This window comes from Notothenia rossii (genome assembly GCF_949606895.1).
Source record: "Notothenia rossii genome assembly, chromosome: 2".
NCBI lineage: Eukaryota > Metazoa > Chordata > Actinopteri > Perciformes > Nototheniidae > Notothenia > Notothenia rossii.
In genome coordinates, this window is record NC_136904.1 from 29,152,799 (window position 1) to 29,174,915 (window position 22,117).

At 38.8% G+C, this 22,117-nt stretch overlaps 1 protein-coding gene across 3 annotated transcripts in view; it reads right to left on the reverse strand.

Moving 5' to 3' along the window:
* luzp2 (leucine zipper protein 2) overlaps window positions 1-22,117 on the reverse strand; it is a 276,029-nt gene that overhangs the window by 49,523 nt on the left and 204,389 nt on the right. For all 3 annotated transcript variants that reach the window (XM_079665447.1, XM_079665448.1, XM_079665449.1), the window contains 3 exons: window positions 16,183-16,253; window positions 12,626-12,707; window positions 6,347-6,409 (listed from right to left, as the gene is read on the reverse strand). In XM_079665447.1, the coding sequence (XP_079521573.1) occupies window positions 6,347-6,409; window positions 12,626-12,707; window positions 16,183-16,253 (216 nt within the window). The remainder of the gene's footprint in view (window positions 1-6,346; window positions 6,410-12,625; window positions 12,708-16,182; window positions 16,254-22,117) is intronic.

The following is a 22,117-nucleotide window of genomic DNA, read 5'->3' on the forward strand; positions in this document are numbered from 1 at the left end:
GTTATTGTAGTATTGAGAGCACAAAATGCATATATGCCTGCATCAGTTACGGGCTGCACAGATCTGTTTCCACATGCTGCGGGGGCCAACATGACCTTTTATTCTACAATGTTGAGTTTGGATAAGAAGGAACTGACTGTACATAATATAACCATGAAGCCAGACTTCTAGCAGTGGTGTCATTCTGGACTTTGTTTGAATCGTAATGGATGTATTACAATTCTCATACCTCTAAAGAAAATCAAATAAATACAACTGGGAATTTGAACATTTCTCTGTGGCTAATCCTTCACAGTGTGTGGAGCAATGGATCATGTTAGCATAGGCAGGGAAGGCATGGCTTATTTTTGAACTCAATTTGTTTTGCCTCCGCATGCCTCAAAGAGGTGATGCATCCTTTACATGTTCACCACCCAGAACTTCAACCTCACCCTCGAAAACACCACTCTAACCCCCTCTCCTCGCGTTCGCAACCTTGGATTAATCTTTGACAGCCAGCTCAAATTCGACAAACACACAAACCATATCACCAGGACTGCCTTCTTCCATCTGAAAAACATTGCCCGTCTCCGCCCCCCAGTCTCCTTCCCGGCTGCTGAAACCCTCATCCACGCATTTATCACCTCAAGACTGGACTACTGCAACAGCATCCTGCATGGTTCATCATCCACAATTCTAAATAAACTACAATACATCCAGAACTGCGCTGTCAGCCTCCTCACCCACACCCGCTCCAGAGACCACATCACCCCCGTCCTTCAAAACCTACACTGGCTCCCTGTCCGTCAACGAATACATTTCAAAATCCTTCTGCTAACACACAAAGTTCTCAATAATCAGGCCCCCCCCCTACCTCAACGACCTGATCCACCACTACCCCCCTTGCCGCAGCCTTCGTTCATTAGAAGCGAACCTCCTCCTCTACCCCCACACGAACCAAGCTCCGAACCTGGGGGGACAGAGCCTTCTCCATCGCTGCCCCCACCCTCTGGAACTCCCTTCCACAACACATCAGAGACTGCACCGACCCCCCCACTTTCAAAACACTGACCAAAATAGACCTCTTCAGACTGGCTTTTAATTTGTGAATTATGTTGTGTTGCTGTTTTAACATTTTTTAATATTTATATATATTTTTTAATTCTATTTTATCCTGTTTTATCAAACCACTGAAAAAGCGCTTTGAAATTAAATATATTATTATAAAAAAACATGCTAACTGTGTATTTTCACCGGAGTTAATGCACTTTAATCATTGCCATCTAACTAAACCTTTATCATTAACAATAAACCCTGTCAGCCTTGCTGGTTGTCAAGTCCACCATTGTTCTCCTGACGTAACAAGTCTGGCCTGCTGTGCCTGATATGTGAACACCATCGATCAGTTTCCACATTGCCTGTCTGTCCAGTGCAAAAACTACGACATTGTATGCCATGCCACGTCTCACTCTATTTCAATTAATCCTACATTTATGTCAGCTCACGTTGCTTTTAATGCTTGTCAGCAATGATATGTGTGAAATTACTTTTGATAGAGTCCTTTTGGGGCCTCTTTGTGTTAATTCAGTGGCTACTCAGTTGTTGAGAAATATACCATTGGAGTAGCGAAGAAGCCATTTATTCTCAAGGCAACATTGACTTAGAAAATAAATGGCTGAAGCTTAGCGTGTCGTGTGGAGTAATAACGAGAAAAATAATTCTTTTCAAAGTTGTCTTCCCATGAGACAGAAAATACAGACATTAACTGCCCAAATATTAATGAAAGCCACAGATATATTCAATGTCTGTGACTGTGACTCAGAGTACACACTTTTAGAATATTCAATTTCCTTTCTCATTTTATCCGTGCTTTGGTGAAAATTTGAAGTACTTTAAATAACAATAATACTAATAAAAAATGACTAACTAACATCTATGTAATGTGTTTTATCACTTTCTGAAGATTATGATCAAGTGACTTTATGGCATCAATAAGTGTTTTTTATATTTAAAGAAACAATTGCATGACTTGCTAGACTATAATATTATATTAACTGCAGTATATCTTTCTTTGTCCTGTTCAACATTTACACTGATGCACTTTCCATTTTTGCCTACTCTCCTTTCTTGACTCTTTATTCCAATAAGAGTATCACTAAGAGATACTGAGGGATCCAGTAAATGCCCTGATGCATGATATTTTTTAATGCCGTTTAGCCGGTGAAATTACATCAGGAAGACATGAAACGAAGAAGACAATGATGGGAAGCCATTTTAGACTATAAAACATCAGCATCAGCAGCGAGTAGCTGAGTGCGTGGCAAAGCTGTCCATTATAATGCTCGGTGAGAACCTGATGAATCCCAGCAGGATCCAAATCAGTCTACAAATCATTCTCCATCAAAACACGCATAAAAGACCCTGAAAGCAAATCATTGATAATGGCTCCACAGCCGTAAAACTTCCCTGCTGACACCACCATGCAGTTCACAGTTATTTGCAAATAAAAAACACATTTTGAATGGCCGATGTAAACAAAGAATATGGTTAGCTTTACATATGTTCCTTTCAGCTCTATCAGGGAGATATTTACAGACTCACAATTCTGAGTTTTTGCATTAGAACCATACAGGACCTGAGTTTAAGGTAGATATGCCATATCTAGCTTAAACTCACGTCCCGTATGGACGTAGATACGATAAATGAATAAAGTCTAAGACACAGGGGTATCTCTTCTTGCACTTTATGCTTGTCTTGTATCATCTCTTGCACTTATTATGTCGTTGCTGCTATAGTGTACTGCCATGTGGTAAACACTTGTGTGTGCTGCTCTTGCTCTTTTGCATATCATGTATTTATTTTTTGCTATGTTTACAAATGTCATGTTCTTATATGTTGTATGTCAGGGACTACGGATGGAAATTAGCTCAAAGCTAAAATCCGGCATATTAACACTTGAAGCATTATTTGTCCAAAGTGTTCATTAATGTGCATTGTCCCTATTCAAATAAACGATTAAATAAAAATGATACCAGCCCTGCAATAAACCCTGCCATCATGAAGGTTGTACTGCTCAATGTATTCCTTTTAAGTTGCACTGAAATATGTTTTTAATATTAAGTCAACCTCTATTGATTCATGGGATGAAATTATAGTCAAGTTGAATCAACATCATTTCATAAAAAATGTAAGATTTTAATCCATGAAGCTAAGATTTGTTGCTGGGTTGTCGGAATGCATCAGTTTGAAATAGCTCTATAATCATGAAACTCACTCTAAAATATCCCTAAGCTTCCCTAAATGAACATACAATAAAAGCTGCTATGCATTCACACATTTTCATATTCAAGGAAATACGGGAGCTAGTCCCAGGTAATGCACTGCCTCTTGAACTACAATGTATCAGGACATAGAAACTAAGCTCATAACATTGTATAATATATACATGCTTATCTGTAGGAAACAGTTTTGTTTATTTTAGCGTAGAAAACATGTATAAAGTTCTGACTAACTTTACGACAAATAATAATAAAGGAAACCTAGTAGTATTGTATGAAAAAGGAAAACTATAAATGTGCAGGAACCTCACGTTTAACATTACGGCAGCATTTTTTATGGTGATATTCAATCAAAAATAGTATATGCCTTTATTCCTTTTCTTTGAAGCTGCAGACTAGTCGAGAGCATGCAATCAGACTGAGAATAGAAGATTCTGCTGATGATAATGCTTTAACAATCCTGACCTTTGAGTTTGTGCAAGGTTTTTTTTCCGTATCTCACAAATGTACCAGATGCGGGGAAATTATTCTCATGATTCCCTGCATGTAGCCACTACAAATGTCACAGAAGTTCCCAGATGTCTGTTGACTACAAATGACCTCACTGTGATTACAAAGGCCCTCACACCAACAGAGACCAAGATAGATACATTTGGAATAGAACAAGTCAAACCTCAAAATGTCAACAATGATGCACTCGCATGACAGGGGGTGGGGGGGGCAATGGGTCTCTGAAAGATGCTTTCCATTTGTACTCCTGCTCTTTGCCTCGTCCAGCGGCCTTTTGACTGATATCAGTGACTAACCTTAGTGCTACTTCACCTGGTGTGCGAAGGCATTACCATGGCATTTCCACCAAAAACTTCTGTTTATGTTTCCAATCTGTAAATAACATTTCAGTTCACTCCAATTCAGGTCAAATTGTTGGCAACGCTGTTTGCCAGCTCTTTGAATTGGAGAGATTAGTGGTACATCAACGAATGACTTATGGTAATGAGGTTTGGCAGAAAACTAAAATGTGTGTGGCAAACATCGGAGCACATTTCCTTTTTACGCCGCCCTGTCAGTGTTTAAGCACATGTTCTAATTCTAAATAAGATCTAATTTAAGAGAAAAATAAATCCCTAATTGTTAATTACAAAGACAAATCATGGCTTCTTATATGAGTCATTGAGTCTGTAAAAGCTTCTGCTCCAGAGTGTTGCCTTCATGTGCTACCTCCGACTGTGAAAATGACTTGATTCACGTGGATTCACACGCAAGAAACATTCCAATGGGATACATTCACAGACACGCTGAATCAAACCAAATTGAAATGTTTTGAGACTTTTTAATCAATCAAAGAAAAAGATTCAAGGCCTATCCACTTTAGAACCCATTTTATTATATTTAGTTCTTTGTCTGACAAGTATTTTAAATACGTTTTCCTTTCAAATGTGTCCATTCATTCGTCATTAAAATATGTTTGTATTCATTGCTCCTCTCAGCATTCAATCATAGCTTGAATACACAGACACAATCTGGATTTCTCTATAGAGATTCTGGTGTGCAATATTATTTCTATTATATCCATCAGTTATACAACGGCTGACTTTGTGGTTGATAGAGTCACCCGAACTTTGCCAGTACATAATTACAAATGCAAATTAGTGTTTAACTTCTCAGTCAATGGAAGAAAATAAAGAAAAGCGTAATATGCAACTGATAGATCCTTAACTATAGGTTTGTTCAATATTGACAAGATAGCAGCTTCAAAAGAAAGCTTACATCAGCTGCAGCCATCTTGTTTTTGAAAATGCCTCGACAGCTCTCTTATTTACAGCCTTTGTGACTGAATGATAGCAATGGCAACATATTGATAATGTAAAATAAAAATATATACTGGAAAATAAACACAATAAACACCATAGTGTGAAATAAAGGACATTAGGGGCCTTTGATATTTGAACAACAAACAGCAAATCTTAGCTATGTATATTTGCAAACGTGCCATGTGTTCCTGAAGAAAAGTTATTTTGTAGCTAATCATGAATGTATTGCATTTTGTGTGGTGTCAATAAGGTTTCAGATGACAGGTACATCAAAATGAGCCTGTCATCATACAAAAATTGCAGTCAAAATTAAATCATTTTTGTGTTTCTATATTTCAAATGGAGTTAATTAAAACAAAGAAACAGTGGTATGAAACCTTGTGTCATTCATAAGCAGGCTTTTGAGTTAAGGGCCTCACATATCAATCAAGTTCAGTAAAAACCATTAAGTGGCTGTCGCTGCATGTTTTATATTATTTTTTCAAAGTACCGGTCTGCACAAGTTTTAACTTGACAATTTTCCTATGTGTATTGCTGACAGACAAACAAAAGATACCAATGGAAACATCCAACAAGAAACCTCTTTAAAAAGCTGCTGCAGATGTAGCTCTGCAGCATTTAATGGGCTGATGTTGTTTTGGTGTTCTTTTTTGAGTATTTTATTCAATTTTTTTCACAGATAACAAGCCAAGCGGCAGATAATGTGGTGTCACAAATTCAGTACAGTTACTGTAAAATGGTATTTGCCAGCAGAACTTTTTTATTTTCTCTAGCTGTCTAAGGAATCAGTGGTAAATGTCAGGCTTTGGTGTCAGCCCCTCAGAGTCAAACATAAAAAAAGACAAAAAAAAACTTTAGTTTTGACAAACTATACTGCACTGATGTTCAACAATCAGGCAGTGAGAAATCCATCGCAGAGGAAGAATAGAAGAAACCGATTTCTCAACCAACGCAAGCCATGACAGTCTCGATAACCATCATGATCACAACAGACTCCAGTATTTGCAAAGTGCACGCTCAAACAGATACATGCAGGCGAATGTCCACCTCTGATTAAAAGCTACTAGCTCTCTTCTGGTCCCTGGAGATATTCAGAGAAACAGATAATCATTAAATGACATAGAGGTGGTCAAAGCGGGGAAAGTGGGTTCCTGATCGGTCAATTGGAGTAAATTCTTCCTTTATGGCTACATATGTATCTCTTAAACGCACTAACTGAGAATACATCTTGTTTAAAGCAGGGTTCAAACAAGCCTAAATGATGCTTTGATGACTCACCTCTTGCTGTAAGTCCTTGATGATTTTGGTTTTTTTCTCCATCTCCACTTTAAGAAATTTGATCTGAAAACAGAAACAGAAAAAAGATCAAACTCAATCCCCCAATTCATTGTTTGTTTGTTTTCCATTCAGTGAACATCTTTAATGAAAGTCATGGAGACTGAGCATCACCGCTTTAGCAGGAGCTGTATGGGAAAGGAAGTGCATTGAACTAAAGGGATTATGACAATGAACCAAAATCAGTGTCCATACATGATTTATTGCCTTTACTTATGAAATGAAAGGCAGGCAATATTTTATTATTGTTATTCTCAGCAAAATCCCATAAAAATCCAGAACTATCAAAGACAACATGATTTGGACACTACATGTGTTTTGTGTAATATTAACAGACTTGTGATTTGCTTTGTGCTATTACTAATATTGATGAATATTTTCAATGTACAATGTTGTACAGAAATAACACATTTAGTTCCCTTTTTGGTCAAATCAAAGTGACATGTTTTCCTCTCCCATGGAGGCACCCCGGGTAACTAGATCAAACCGGTTGAGTCACATCCCCAAGCAGAGGGCATGATATAATCAAAGGTCATGTTCAGTCACTGTCACTGCCCCCGAGAGTAGTAACACAATAATTGAAACATATAGAGAGAGCAAAAACATCCTGATGCAGCATTTAGTTTGTTAATAAGGTATTAAATAACATACATTCGAAAAACCTGTATGCATTAGCTGAGTGAACTGGAGGCTTGAGATGAAGCCAGTGTAAGTAGCAAAGACAGTGTTAGCACTTGATTTACTGTCTTTAATTTAACCAATATGAGCAGCGCTGGTACGTTTACATCGATGCAGTATATTCAGGCTCCAACCATAATTGAACACTGTTTCTTGTAAACTGACAGTAACCCGGAGGCCCCCTTGCTGTAGTGAAATTTTAATACACAGTTTTTAGCTGGCCACCCATCAAGGCTTAAAGACTTTTTAACTCTGATGGAAAACCTGTCACATATTAAATTCCTCTGGTGTCGTACAATCTGAGTTTAGCATAACAAGTGTCCAGAATCGTCTCATCCGGTCTCTGAAAGCGGCACATATATACGCTTAGGCATTTATTCCACAGTGAGTGACTACCGACTATCCACTGTGTGCCTGATTTAATAGCCCATATGCTTATCATTTCATAGTGATATCTTTGTTTATGCCTTTCATCCTGAGCTCAGCATGTCTTGCTAGTGCAGGCCTGTGGCTTGTGTTTTTACAGTTAGACGGAGGTTCAAACACTAACTGCAGATGGCAAACTGCTGCCATGGGCTACCGTACGTACAAATAATAAGGTGTGTGGGATAGATAGGCCAAGGTCTTGTCTTTCTTTCTTTTCTCTTTTGGAAAGACCTTTTTTTGTGTTGCATGTCCTTGAGAGAGGTCAACAAGATAGTGTGGAGCACAAAAAGGAAAAGCTTCATGAGGCTTGTGACCTCATAACAGGTGTGTACCCCAGGGAACTGTAAACTAAGCCTCACCAGTTGACTCATATCCCAAAGCAGGGTGAGATAACATCAAAGTTTACGTTTGAGCCTTTCAGTCACCGCCACAGCCCTCAGGAACAGCTCGAAAAACAAATACTGGTGCAGCATTTAGGGATCGAAAGAGAGATAAAAAAAAACAGCATTACAGCATACTAGGTAAGTCAGATGAATTAAGCTATTGTTTGTATTAGTTATTATATTTGTTCAGCAATCAAAATAAGTTAATTCTACTGTATCTCATGTGAAATGTACATATCAATCAATCAATGTTTATTTATATAGCCCAATATCACAAATGTTACATTTGTCTCAGTGGACTTCACAGTTTGTACAGAATATCAGTATGACAATACGACACCCTCTGTCCTTAGACCCTCACATCGTACAAGGAAAAACTTCCAGAGAAAACCCACAGTTTAAAGGGAAAAATGGGAGAAACCTCAGGGAGAGCAACAGAGGAGGGATCCCTCTCCCAGGACGGACAGACGTGCAATAGATGCCGTGTGCAAATTGAAAAGATAATACATTTGCTACATAGGTAGTCCAAATGTTTGGAAATGCATGTGTGTATAATGGGAAGACTAATCCACGAGGATATCCATCCAGGACTTATGATCCAGGACAACAGCCACGACTCAAGATCCAGGACTCGCGATCCATGTCACAGGACCGTAGGATCATCCATGACTCCGGATCACGGCGTATATAGACACCAAAAAGAAAGACATTTGGGGAAGCTGGGTTAATCGGAACATGAGAGTACACAGGACAGAGAGAAGGAAGAAGTAAGATGTCCCCCGACAAACTAAGCCTTTATCAGCAAAACTAGGGGCTGAATCTAATCAGCCCTAACTATAAGCTTTATCAAAAAGGAAGGTCTTAAGCGAACTCTTAAAAACGGATAGGGTGTCTGCCGTCCGAACACAAACTGGAAGCTGATTCCACAAAAGTGGAGCTTGATAAGAAAAGGCTCTGGCTCCCATTGTACTTTTAGAGACTCTAGGAACAACCAACAACCCTGCATTCTTGGAACGCAATGCCCTAGTAGGACAATAGGGTATAATGAGTTATTTAAGGTAAGATGGCGCCTGCCCATTAAGGGCTTTGTAGGCGAGAAGAAGAATTTTAAATTCTATCCTGTGTTCTATAGGGAGCCAGTGTAAGGCAGCCAGAACAGGAGTAATGTGGTCCCTTTTCCTAACTCTGGTTAGTACACGAGCTGCAGCATTTTGAATCAGCTGAAGCGACTTGACTGACTTCTTGGTACACCCTGATAATAAGGAGTTACAATAATCCAGCCTTGAAGTAACGAAGGCATGGACTAGTTTCTCTGCATCGTTTTGAGGCAAGATATGCCTGATTTTTGCAATGTTACGTAGATGGAAGTAGGCGGTCCTTGAAATTAATTTATGTGGGCGTTAAAGGACAAATCCTGATCAAATATAACACCAAGATTCCTTACAGTCTCACTGGAGGCCAAATGAATGCCATCCATAGTTAGTATATCTTTAGATACGTAATTTGTTTCCTAGATTCTTTTGGGCCAAGTACAATAACTTTGTTTTGGTCGTGTTTAACATAAAAAAATGTAAGGTCATCCACGTATATATATATATATATATACACATATATGATTTTTGTTTTCACTGATTCTCAAGTCAATGTATTTGAAACCATTTGAATGTTGATTAGTAATTTGTGTGTGTCAGATGACATTCTATTGGATAAATGTTTTTTAATTAAGGACTCTAAACCGAGAAATTGGAGAGTAGCTACAATAAATACAAATATTTATGCACAGAACGATAACACCCCGATTGCAAAACACTGTCTAAAAAAGAGATTGCCTTGAAATGTATTGCCCATACAGTATCTATCGGCACATATAACTTATTTTCTGTCTGCTGCTTGCTGTTTGCTCTTGGTACAAAAAACTATTTTTGGACCATCTCTCTTGAGTTCTTGTAAGTCCTTTTTTCCCACTCAATGTTATGTGGACATGAGGAATCTAAACCAGATACAGCATTTCATTGTTCTATTGACCGTCTGTGGCATTGTATATGCTGCAGAGGTGTTCCTTTCCATTTGGAATCTTAGCAGGAGGGATACATTCCATTTAACAGAACATAAATGTCAAACTCAAATCATAAAACCGAGCAACTGGGATTTGTCACCGTTTTAGAAATTGGCAACAATGTCCCTTGAAATGTTAGAGTTATATTAATGATGTGCTTTGATTGTTTATTGTTGTTTTCAATGAAATCTCACAACAGTGCATACGAAGCCGTGACCATTACATTTAATTCATTAGCATATACTGGACATCCCAGAAAAACTCCAGCGCTACTCTATAGCTTTCTTTGCAGAACAACAGGCTTCAGGGTGATTTGTTGATAAGGAGTTGTGTTGCAGAATAAGAGGAGGTCTATCTGAATACTATGGGGACACACATGTTGGGCAATAAAGTAAGATAGAGCATATGCATAGACACAACTTTAAGTAAAACCAAACATCTACAGACTAGCTGAGTACAATGTATGTTAAATAGGTTTTACACCGGCAACATATGTTAAACAATAATGTAGTGATAACTTCATGCTATAGGTACTACCATGACTACACAACAGTTCATTTTTTGGAGTAAACCCATAGACTGTATAAATCAAATGGAAAAAGCCGCACAGAAACTCTCTACACAGTCACTAGTTGCTTTGTTCAGTATAGTTCAGATGACAAGAGTTTGTCGTTATCTTGTTTTTGTTTTTTACAAGCAGTGACACAAGAAGGTGGGGCTAAGGACCACTCAAACTAATTTTTTTAGGCAACTTAAATTTTTACAATTGATTTTCATAAACTAAAAAAACACAATCTCATAAAGTTGATGTTCAAAGACAAAAACAACACTGGGAAAGTAACCTGTCAATCACAAAGTAGCATACGCTGCTGTACGGTCTATTTTACCCTCTATGGGACTAACATTTGCAAAATAAACATTATGCTGTTAGAAGGATATTTGAAACCATAAATTAAGACCTTACATTGATGTTTACAACAAATAAAATGAGTAGTATGGTCATTTTCTCATAGACCTCTACACACTTGCACTGCTTTATGCAACAAGAGAAGTCGAACCCTGCTGGCCTGAGGAAAAAATGAAGGTTTAAGGCGGTTCTAAATGCTTTTTACAGAACCGGAAACGGTAGGCAAACAACTTTCATTTTGATGATTTGCTACATTTGTCAGAGAGATTAAAAAAAGAAAAAAAGAAAAGGTTTATTTTAATTATTTGCACTTGTGTCTGCTTTCACTATAGAACATAATACTGGGGCTCGGATATTAAATCAAATAAGTCACAACATATTTTTAATGACATTGTTATATATTGTTAGCAATATGATTATCTTGCTACACAGCATTTGAAAAGGCCCTAAAATATAATTAGTATAATGACTGGAAACAAAAGCAAACATGCTTTATGGACAAATGTACAGTAGGCTGTGGCTAAGTGTAGGTGAGCTAATCTTCAGATCATGGAAGCAATGGTTCAATCCCCACTGCAGTCAACATACCCCTGTGTCCCTGGGCAAGACACTTCACCCCAAATGGCTTCTGTAGGGATTGGCCACACTATTTAATGCATATAAGTTGTTTTGGGTAAAACCGTTCAACAAGTGAAATGTAATGTAATGTAAATATAAACTTAATACACAACATAAATACATATATACATATATTGACCTATTCAATGTGCAATAATTCATATAATCACTTCAAAAGATTATTAATTTGTTTAAAAAAATATATGATGTTTTAAAAAATATATGATAATTGTTTTGATATAGCTGGTAACTCAATCAAGTTGTTTCAGTGTCCTTCGTACGGACAACAAAGGACTAAAGCAGTCTTTTTTGATATCATTGGTAAGTTCAACAATTATCACTAATTAATTAGTTAATTTTGTCAAGGCAGCATTTTTTTATGACTCTTACCATTTTCTTTGTAGTATTGCCACAGCCATGACAGATGCTTATCGAGAATATTTGTTTGGTAATTTAATTAGTTTCAGTCATGCACATTAATAAGTCTAAAGACCTTGGACAAATCCTTAAGTTATGAAGATAGTGTCATCTTCTATTAATCATTACATTTAAAATGAATGGATCTGAAATTATAAAGTTAATAGCTAAATTAGTCATCAGGTTAAACTGACAAAACATGAACCTGTTCCCACTGGAAACAAGTGTTAATGTTCAGCTTTTATATGATTCCTTCAATATTAAACTCAATATATTGACGTCAGAGACTACTGCTCCAATTTCAATACATCACCTTGGGCTTTGGGTTCTTCACCATTTTACTGAAATTATAAAGACCTTGTGATTAATTTAAATTATTTGCTAGATAGTGATTAAGACCTGTGTGGAATATAAAGCAAGGTGTCAGTGTAGTGTGCAGCAGAGACAGACAGGTACAGTGGATACTGTAGACAGTGGGATTGATTGATGGATAGATAAGAACATGTTCTTGGGCTATAATGCCTTTGTCTGTTCTTATCAAATATTTCTGCGTGGGTGTCAGGGTAGGAGGACACATAGATTTCTCTTTCAATTTCTGAGAGTTTCAACTAATGATGTATCAAGGAAGCGAGAGAGTTGGCTGGGTAATGAGTGTGGATAACGGGGGGGCTGTGTGACAGGTGACGGCGCTGGTTAGAGGAGACTGGATGTTGACGGTCAGGTCAGCTCTCTCTTACCGTGGCCTGCTGCTTCTCCGCTCTCTCATTGGCCTCTTCCAGCTGCTTCTGCAGGGCTGTCTGGAGGGACTTCATCTCCTCTCTGTCAAGTGGGAGGGAAATGAGAAACACCCTGTTAGCAGACCCTGCTCGCACCATCAGCGACTTCGACCACACTGTCACACAAAAGCTTTTCTTTTAAATACCACTGAGGAGAGTCCTTTTGCACAGACACTCAGTAAGGTAATTTCACGTCACATTTCATGTTATGAAAAAAATGAAATGTTGGAGAAAAAAAATCAGGTTTTCCGTTCATAGACCCATATAAATAAAACGTATACATTATAGCAGTTTGTGAAGAAAATATAAATACTGTAAATTCAAGTGTCAACAATCAGAAAGCACTCAATTCAATATGACTTTTATCTTTTAAATATAACAATTGTGGCTATACCTTTTCCCAGTAGGAAAACTGATGCAGTAATGCAAACAGTGGCACCTTATTTACAGTGTAATTAGGTAATGCAGGTAACGCAGATTATGTGTACGGGTAGCTAAACTGACTGCCAAGAGTGCTAACATTTCCTTTTTTTTATTTGCTATATTCCATTTAGTTTATTTGAATTGATTGTCTTTGGGCAATTCTTTTTTTTTTGCTGTCAAAACAATATTGTTTTGCAATAGTTTAAAATGTATTTATTATCCTTTAAAGTTCCCTTGTTTGGATTTAACGGTTCAGCTGCAGATTATTGTTTTAATGTTTTTGTTTTTTTCTCAAGATAAAGTACAGTTTAACGACCAAGAAGGCACATATCAATAATGGCTAAGGTTACAGACTTAAGGTCAATAATGCATTAAAGAATATATATAAAGAAAACATAAGGCGCGTTCACACCGCAGTACTTTTCCCACTTTAGTTCCAATATAGTTCCGAAATGTCGCGTTCACACCAAAAAGAGCCGGAACTAAAATTAGTTCATCAGAACCTTTTTACTCCCTTTTCCGTCCCTGCTAGAGAGCAGGGACTTTTGTGGGAGAAAAAGGTTCCTATGTCTGATTGGCTGGGCGGAATGCAAACCACGCCCCATAAAACTCCCAAAAAGTTTTGTGAAACCGCCATTTTATTATGCTCGCATTAGCATTATGAGCATTAGCCCAGCCCAGTGCACAAACGCAGAGAGACTAACTTATGGCAACACAAAAAAAAACATGGGAGCGGTGGAGATGAGGAGGTGTCGGCGTTCTGGCGATTTACTCGGAAGGCTTCGGGTGGCAGTATACGCCGTGAAGTTGTTTGCGGCCTGCCAGTAAACCCAAAGCAGAAGAAGAAGAAGTGACGTCAGCGGCTTTATTTGCCTAATCCTCCCCCAGGGACTTATTCCGGTGTGAACGCGATCTGCACTTAGTTCATGAGAACTAAAGAGTTCTCATGAACCTTTGTAGGAAAAGTACTGCGGTGTGAATGCGCCTATAGTGCTTCACACTGATTTAATGCATGCGGTTTGAAGGCTGGTGCTGCATTCTTTATGCACTTAACATAAATGTTAATTCTTGGTATGCAATGTGTATTTCAGTATCGTTTGATGGTCATGTGCACAGATAACAGCAATGCACACTAAATTATCAATCAAGTGGGCAAGGGATGTGGGTCAGTAGTTTCAAAAACGCTTGTAGAAATCACACCACGAGGAAGCCTAGTTATTTTAGAGGTAGCATTTGATTTACTGTTTCCATGCATGGCTGTACATTCAAAAGTCCATGATGCGTTTGTAGTCTGCCTCTGATGTAGTGAAGCGGCCAATGTTTGTATGGAAAGGGTGGCATTGCATTGCAGCTATATACACTCTAGGATTTCACATGCCAATGAACTTGTCTCTTGGCATAAATTCAGCCGAGCAAAAATGTTTCTTTACAGCGACCAGCCAACCACCACTGCCACGGAATTTCATTTCTTCTCTCATCTCCTGCATCCAAGGCTTGGACAAATTCAGATCAAAACTGCCCAAACACACAAAAAAGGGCACAGTAAATGAGACTCTAACATACCTTGAAAGCAGAGTGGTGAGCATAGAACACAATATTTAAAATAAGCAGCAGGTTAAATCACAGCGGAATTCCTTGTTACTATTTTTAAGCCTTAAAATATTATTTTTTTGCCGTCTGCATCTAGTCCTTTTGTAAATGTGTTTCTGCATTACAGTTTGTGGTAAACATATTTTCCGAAACCAAAACCAATCAAATCGCTGTTAAGGGTTGTCAAAAATAAACGACTTGCAATGAATCACCTGTCTGCATGCGCCTTGATTGAGTCAGCTAGTAATCACACTTGGCAGATATTGAACTCCAAAGTTGGATTAATAACATTTTTAAATAAAAATTGCAGCTCTCAACTGCTAGCTAAGCAGCATCGAGCTAAGCTGCAGCTTTATGGTTTTTAGTTTCATGACATGTGAGTGCTGCCGTACACTGGTGATAGGCTATTGATTGGCTATCAGGATACTGCACACAGAAGGTTGGACTTCAATCAGGTTGACATTTCAGAGAGCATGAAGGCCACAAATGACTCGTAATCATTAAAAGTCTCATTACACACAGCATTAATCAGACAATCCTAACTGGTGAAGCACTTTAGGTAAACGCTTTTCCAGCTTGCCCGCACAAAGATAAAGCAATACATCACAGACATTTGATGTGCTTTTTCACAAAAAGCAGACAGGCAAATTATTTTCGAATATACAAGAAGGATTTATGATTGGGTTATGCATTCTCCACCTGCTCCTTTATATACTGTAGTGCCATTTTAAAGCAAACAGCAACACCTTAAAATAACCAACATCAATAATAGTAACTCAGACATTATTTAACGCTTCTCTCTACTGCACAAGTATGTGATTCAATATGAACGCTTTATTTTCCATCCATGGTGAATCAGTTATTTCAACTTGGCAGACGTCGCCAAATACTGCAACTCCCATGAGCTTAGGTCCCAGACCAGAGGTAGAATTCCAGCAATAAGGACTTTAAAAATGTTTTTCCTCAGCAATTGGATGTTGGTTGATGAAATGCACCTTGTGAGATGCAGTAAGTGCCTACCAAAAATGTTTTAGGAATCCTTGGCTTCTACTTTTCTTTTTTTATTAACAAACTAGTACATTTCTAACACATTCATCATTTGTACTGATGAGTTAACCAGGAGAGTTTCATGCCAACCAAAGCTATAGAAGGGCATCTCTCATGTAAAATACTCATGTTACGTTGATGGCAAAAATAACTGGAATTATGACTTTCCGATCCAGGGGTGCTCAAAGTATTTGTTACTTGATTTGAAGAGTTTTCACAAGCTTAAATAATTAATAACTATATACTTACATAAAACTGTATTTAAAGCAATGACTTTTCATTTCCCCAACAGCTATGGCATTGTTGGCAGTGACCATCTTAAATATTGTGCTGGAATCTTATCAATCACAACTGCTTCAGGTTATTATAAATGCATAACCTAAATTTTGATGACAGGCGTGAGCAGCCTGTTACTGTTGGCAACTCATGTCTAAGTCATCCATGATGCTTCACTTTACCTCTGTTTGTGGCTGAGCTCCAGAATCCTCTGCACGTCCTTTTTGGCCACTGAGTCATCCTTTTTCAGCGACTGAAAGAGCACAGAAGAAGACATTATTTCAAAGAACCCCATAAGGCCAGAGACAGCAAATACTCTTTAAAAACATTCCTTGAATCTTGCAATAAATGTTTCAAAAATATAACAAGGTTTTTAAGGTTACAAATAACCTCAAGCAACAGGGAAAAGCGTCAGTGTTAATTATGCAACTCCTAAATGTAGAATACTGAAACGAAATGTCAAAAGCACCAGACTCTTAAGGTAATTGAGGTGAACATTATTGAATGATGAACCAGATGTAAAATGGTGTTGATGCAAAACACCCCCCATCGGAAAAAAAAAAACTAAGAAAAAAACCGAAATAGCCTACAGGACTGTCTCAGAAAATTAGAATATTGTGATAAAGTTCTTTATTTTCTGTAATGCAATTAAAAAAACAAAAATGTCATACATTCTGGATTCATTACAAATCAACTGAAATATTGCAAGCCTTTTATTATTTTAATATTGCTGATTATGGCATACAGCTTAAGAAAACTCAAAAATCCTATCTCAAAAAATTAGAATAGTTCCTCAGACCAAGTAAAAAAAAAAGATTTATAACAGCAAAACACAATCAAACATTTGAAAATGTCCATTAATGCACTCAGTACTTGGTTGGGAATCCTTTTGCACGGATTACTGCATCAATGCGGCGTGGCATGGAGGCAATCAGCCTGTGGCATTGCTGAGGTGTTATGGATGCCCAGGATGCTTCAATAGCGGCCTTTAGCTCATTAGCATTGTTGGGTCTGGTGTCTTTCAGCTTCTTCTTCACAATACCCCACATATTCTCTATGGGGTTCAGGTCAGGGGAATTTGCAGGCCAATCGAGGACAGTAATGCCATGGTCAGTACACCAGTTACTGGTGGTTTTGGCACTGTGGGCAGGTGCCAGATCATGCTGGAAAATGAATTCCTCATCTCCATAGAGCTTTTCAGCAGACGGAAGCATGTAGTGCTCTAAAATCTCTTGGTACACAGCTGCATTTACTCTGGGCTTGATGAAACACAGTGGACCAACACCAGCAGCTGACATGGCTCCCCAAACCATCGCTGACTGTGGGAACTTCACACTGGATTTCAAGCAACTTGGATTTTGCTCCTCTCCAGCCTTTCTCCAGACTCTGGCGCCTTGACTTCCAAATGAAATACAAAACTTGCTTTCGTCTGAAAAGAGGACTTTGGACCACTGTGCAACTGTCCAGTGCTTCTTTTCCTTAGCCCAAGTCAGACGCCTCTTCCGTTGTCTTGAGTTCAGAAGTGGCTTGACCATGGGAATACGGCTATTGTAGCCCATTTCCCGGACACGTCTGTGAACAGTGACTTTTGATACCTGGACTCCAGCTTCAGTCCACTGTCTTTGAAGCTCCCCCAAATTCTGGAAGCGACTCTTCTTCACAATGCTGTTAAGGCTGCGGTCATCTCTCTTGGTTGTGCAGCGTTTCCTGCCACATTTCCCCCTTCCAACAGACTTTTTGTGGATGTGCTTTGAAACTGCACTCTGTGAACAGCTTGCTCTTTGAGAAATTTCTTTTTGTGTCTTACCCTCCTGATGGAGGGTGTCAATGACGGTCCTCTGGACAGCAGTCAGATCAGCAGTCTTCCCCATACTTGTGATTTAGTTTACTGAACCAAGCTGAGTGTTTTTCAAGGCTCAGGAAACCCTTGCAGGTGTTTCGAGTTAATTAGACGATTCAAGTGATTCGTTGAACACCCTACTAGTATACTTTTTCATGATATTCTAATATTTAGAGATAGGATATTTGAGTTTTCTTAAGCTGTATGCCATAATCAGCAATATTAAAATAATAAAAGGCTTGCAATATTTCAGTTGATTTGTAATGAATCCAGAATGTATGACATTTTTGTTTTTTTAATTGCATTACAGAAAATAAAGAACTTTATCACAATATTCTAATTTTCTGAGACAGTCCTGTATATTAATGTTGGGATGAAAGTCTTCCAAGAATCCTAACGAGGGCACAGATTGGGGTTTTCAGGTGTCTAAGCATCTGCCTGATGGCTAATTATGGATTAGTCAGGTCTCTGATTGCTCAGCAAGCCCTAAGATATTTCTTACTTGTTATGAGCCAAACAGACATTTCCAGGCTCCTAAGGGAGTGTGGATGCTTCTCTTTAAATGTGCTTGAAGGGAATATCTATGCAATTAACACAACATTTCCATAAACCCTGATTCCTCCTGTCACAGAGGAGATGCTTCTTCTCCTTGGCAGACCCTGAATTCATGTTCACTTAAGTATGAGAGCTGGTCTAAAAACGGGACCAAAAACAACTCTTGACAATAGAGAATGTATATCCACTTCAGATAATTCAAGTTGTGCAGTTCGAATAATAAAAAAGCATGAAAATGTATGTTATTTGCAAAATAACATCCCTTTCTCTCTCTTGTCTCCCTTGAATCGATAATTTGTATCATCTGTCATGGAGCCAAGATCTAAATGACCACTTTTCTACTCCCCCCAACATTATTGTCCACAACAAAAGAAAGATAAAAGCCCAGGCCTCTTATTTTAACAAGCATTGTTTTGTCATATACTGTCACAAAAAGAGCTTTACTGTTTGGATGAAAATAATCTTCAGTACACAGTGTAAATTGAAGTTGAACATAATTTATCCCTAAGGCCTAAAATGAATGCAACATATTTATAAATAAAGACAAGAGGCGATAAAACAAACAAATTATTTTGTGTGGTTTTATTCTCCTCTCTGCCTCAATTAATTTCGCCCATAAAGAAACCAATATCATTTCCAATTAAAATAGGCCCAGTTTAACACATTGTAAAAGGCTTCTGTAGTTACATAGTAAGTGAATATGGTTATAAATTACAGTTCCTACATTTTTATGTTAAAACTAAATGGAGATGTTCACTGGATCACATAAGTCTCTGTTCTTCACATACATCAGTGTTCTATTATTAGTGTTTCATTGTGAAAAATGCAGTTTACAAGGTTCTTCTTCAAGAGATGACTCAAAAGCTATACAATAAAATATTTTTAACTATCAAACTGCCTTTCTTTCTTTTTTTTACTCATGTGCAAATGTCTCATGTTAGGATAATCTAAATTGTCACTGGAGCCCACAGTAAGGGGCAGGATAAAAATATAGATCATAATGTCTAATCTTGTACTAACTGCTTCGCAGACGGGAGCGTTTGCCAAGAATAAATTCCCCATCACACAAAGCTTTATTATAAAAGGCTTCTGACCACCACCTATGGGCGACTCGTTAAAAACAATAAACACTTGCTCCATCAGGTCTATCCGTATCTACTAACGGCTTCTCCCTGTTGACTTGATTCCCCTTTAAAAGCTGACGATTTATTTTTATGTAGATGATGTTTACCCCCTGAAGCTTTGTTTCAGAGCACACTATTCCAAATCTAACCCTACCTCTGTCCTGCCCAGTGTGCTGGCTTGGGGCTCGGGCCAAGATGGATGCCAACCTGGCTAGCCTTGAGTGAATAGACATCAGAGCCTGCCCCGCGGATAATGATAGTCTATCTGCATGAGTTTTTCCCAGACACATTGGACATCTCTCGCATACACACACAAATGTTGGACAAATTGTCATTTGACATCAGTTTCTTGATTTTCAGACAATTCTATTAGCCCATAAAAGTGATCTGAAAGTGGAAACATAGACATCCTGCGAAGAGGAAACTATCACTCACACTGCAGCTGTGAGAGCGCTGTGCAGAAACGCAGGGCATCTGGCACCAAAGCTCTTGATGTCCAAGAGGGGGGCATGTTTTGTATCATTGTTTCATACACTAATGGGGCTGAAAAATAATAAATGATTCAAATGTCTGAATGTATAATTGAGTTTCTCTCATTTCTTGTCATTGCCAGGAGGCATAATGAAGTTGACCTAAACTGACTGCTGGGAAGTGTGTGCAGTATGTGGCACTGTGATAATTATGTTATGCAAAATGCTCACATAATTATAATCTCACCAATAAAATGTGGTATTACTCGATGAAAAGTCCAGGACCAGAATTTGGGGAAACCAAGGGATATCTCCTTTTGCACTAAGGATAATAATCCTCATTACCATCCATCTAAAAGCTGTGTTATTAACCCATTTATATTCCTACATTATGGAAAATAAGCCTTTCTGTAGGAGCTGGGGTAAACATTTTTGCATATTTTCAAAATGTAAAAAGGCGTTTGTGGGCATAACAACTTTTCTTTAGATTAAGGTGCATTAATTTTTATTCTTTTACAAATCCATCAGAAAAAGTTGATTACAATCTAGGGGACAGGGATTTGTTTACATTCTGGTTTTAAAAAGACATTACATTTTTCAGATTCATTGGAAAATGAACAGGTTATGGTGAACCAACTTAAGGGTTGTAAACAAGCGGACAGTTAAAACTATTTATTTTGTATATTATAGACGTAACGTTTAAATTGAGTGGACTAATATGATGTTCAAAAAAGTTGTTTGAGTAACTATAGGTTACTTACGTAACCCCAGTTCTCAGAGGGACATGAAGTGAGATTGTCTAACTATGGGATGCGCCTGAACGCGTATGCAAACAGAAGCATCAATCTCATTACGCCAATCCTGATTGGCTGGCGATCTTGACGTCTACGTCAGGGAATCCACCCACCCTATAAGTAGCTTGCGCTACGACGCAGCGTCATTCAAAATAAGCACCTCTTCTCGCTTCGCCTTAGCAAGAAGGACCGTCTGGTGAGACATCTCACTTCATGTTACTCTGAGAACTGGGGTTACGTAAGTAACCTATAGCTCTCATTCATAACACTCCGTTCGATGTCTCACTATGGGATATTGAAACTCCCGTATTGCTAGACATGGTTATCTCGAAAATCACCAAAACAGGTAGAACCCTGTCTCCACACGGGGCCCAGCACTGCGTGGGCCACACTTGGAGCAGAGACATCTAGCCTTTAAAAGCAGACAAAAGTGAGCGGTGAGGACCAGCTCGCTGCTGCACAAATGTCTTGGATGGAAACACCCTTGAACAAAGCCCAGGATGTAGCCAGTCCACGAGTAGAATGAGCATGCAGGCCTGTTTGTGTCTGCAAACCCTGACTCGTATAAGCCAGAGCAATCGCTTCCACAATCCAGTGGGAGAGCCGTTGCCTGGTAACGGGCTTGCCCTTCTGAGGGTTAGCCCAGGATATAAAGAGTTGGTCATTGCAACGAAACTCTTTTGACCTGTCCATATAGGTGCGTAAAGCACGAACTGGACACAGCAAATTCGGCCGCTGTTCCTCAGAGGAACACAGCGGCGGAGGAAATGCCACAATGTCAATGGGGGTACATGAACCAACCACCTTAGGTATAAAGGCAGGTTTGGGCTTCAGCAACACTCTCGTTTGCCCCGGGGCAAACTGAGTGCATGAAGGATGAACAGAGAGCGCATGAATGTCACTGACTCGCTTGGCAGATGCCAGAGCCAGTAACAGCACTGTCTTCAGTGACAGGTGTTTCATATCAGCTTCTTCCAGGGGTTCAAATGGAGGTAGAGTGAGCCCATCTAAAACCACTGCCAAGTCCCATAAGGGCACCAGTGACCTGGAAACAGGGAGGAGCCTGCGAGCCCCTTTCATAAAACGGCAGACCAAAGGATGTTGGCTAGCCGTCTTTCCCTCAAAGCCCACATGGCATGCAGCAATAGCAGCCAGGTATACTTTGATCGTAGAGAAAGCTCTGTGTTTATCAATTAGGTCCTGTAGAAATGATAAAATCACCCCGACAGGACATTGAAAAGAGATGTGTCCTTTTTGAAGGCACCATTCCTCAAACGCCCTCCACTTACAGTCATAGAGAGGCCTGGTGGAGGAAGCTCTTGCACTCTGAATAG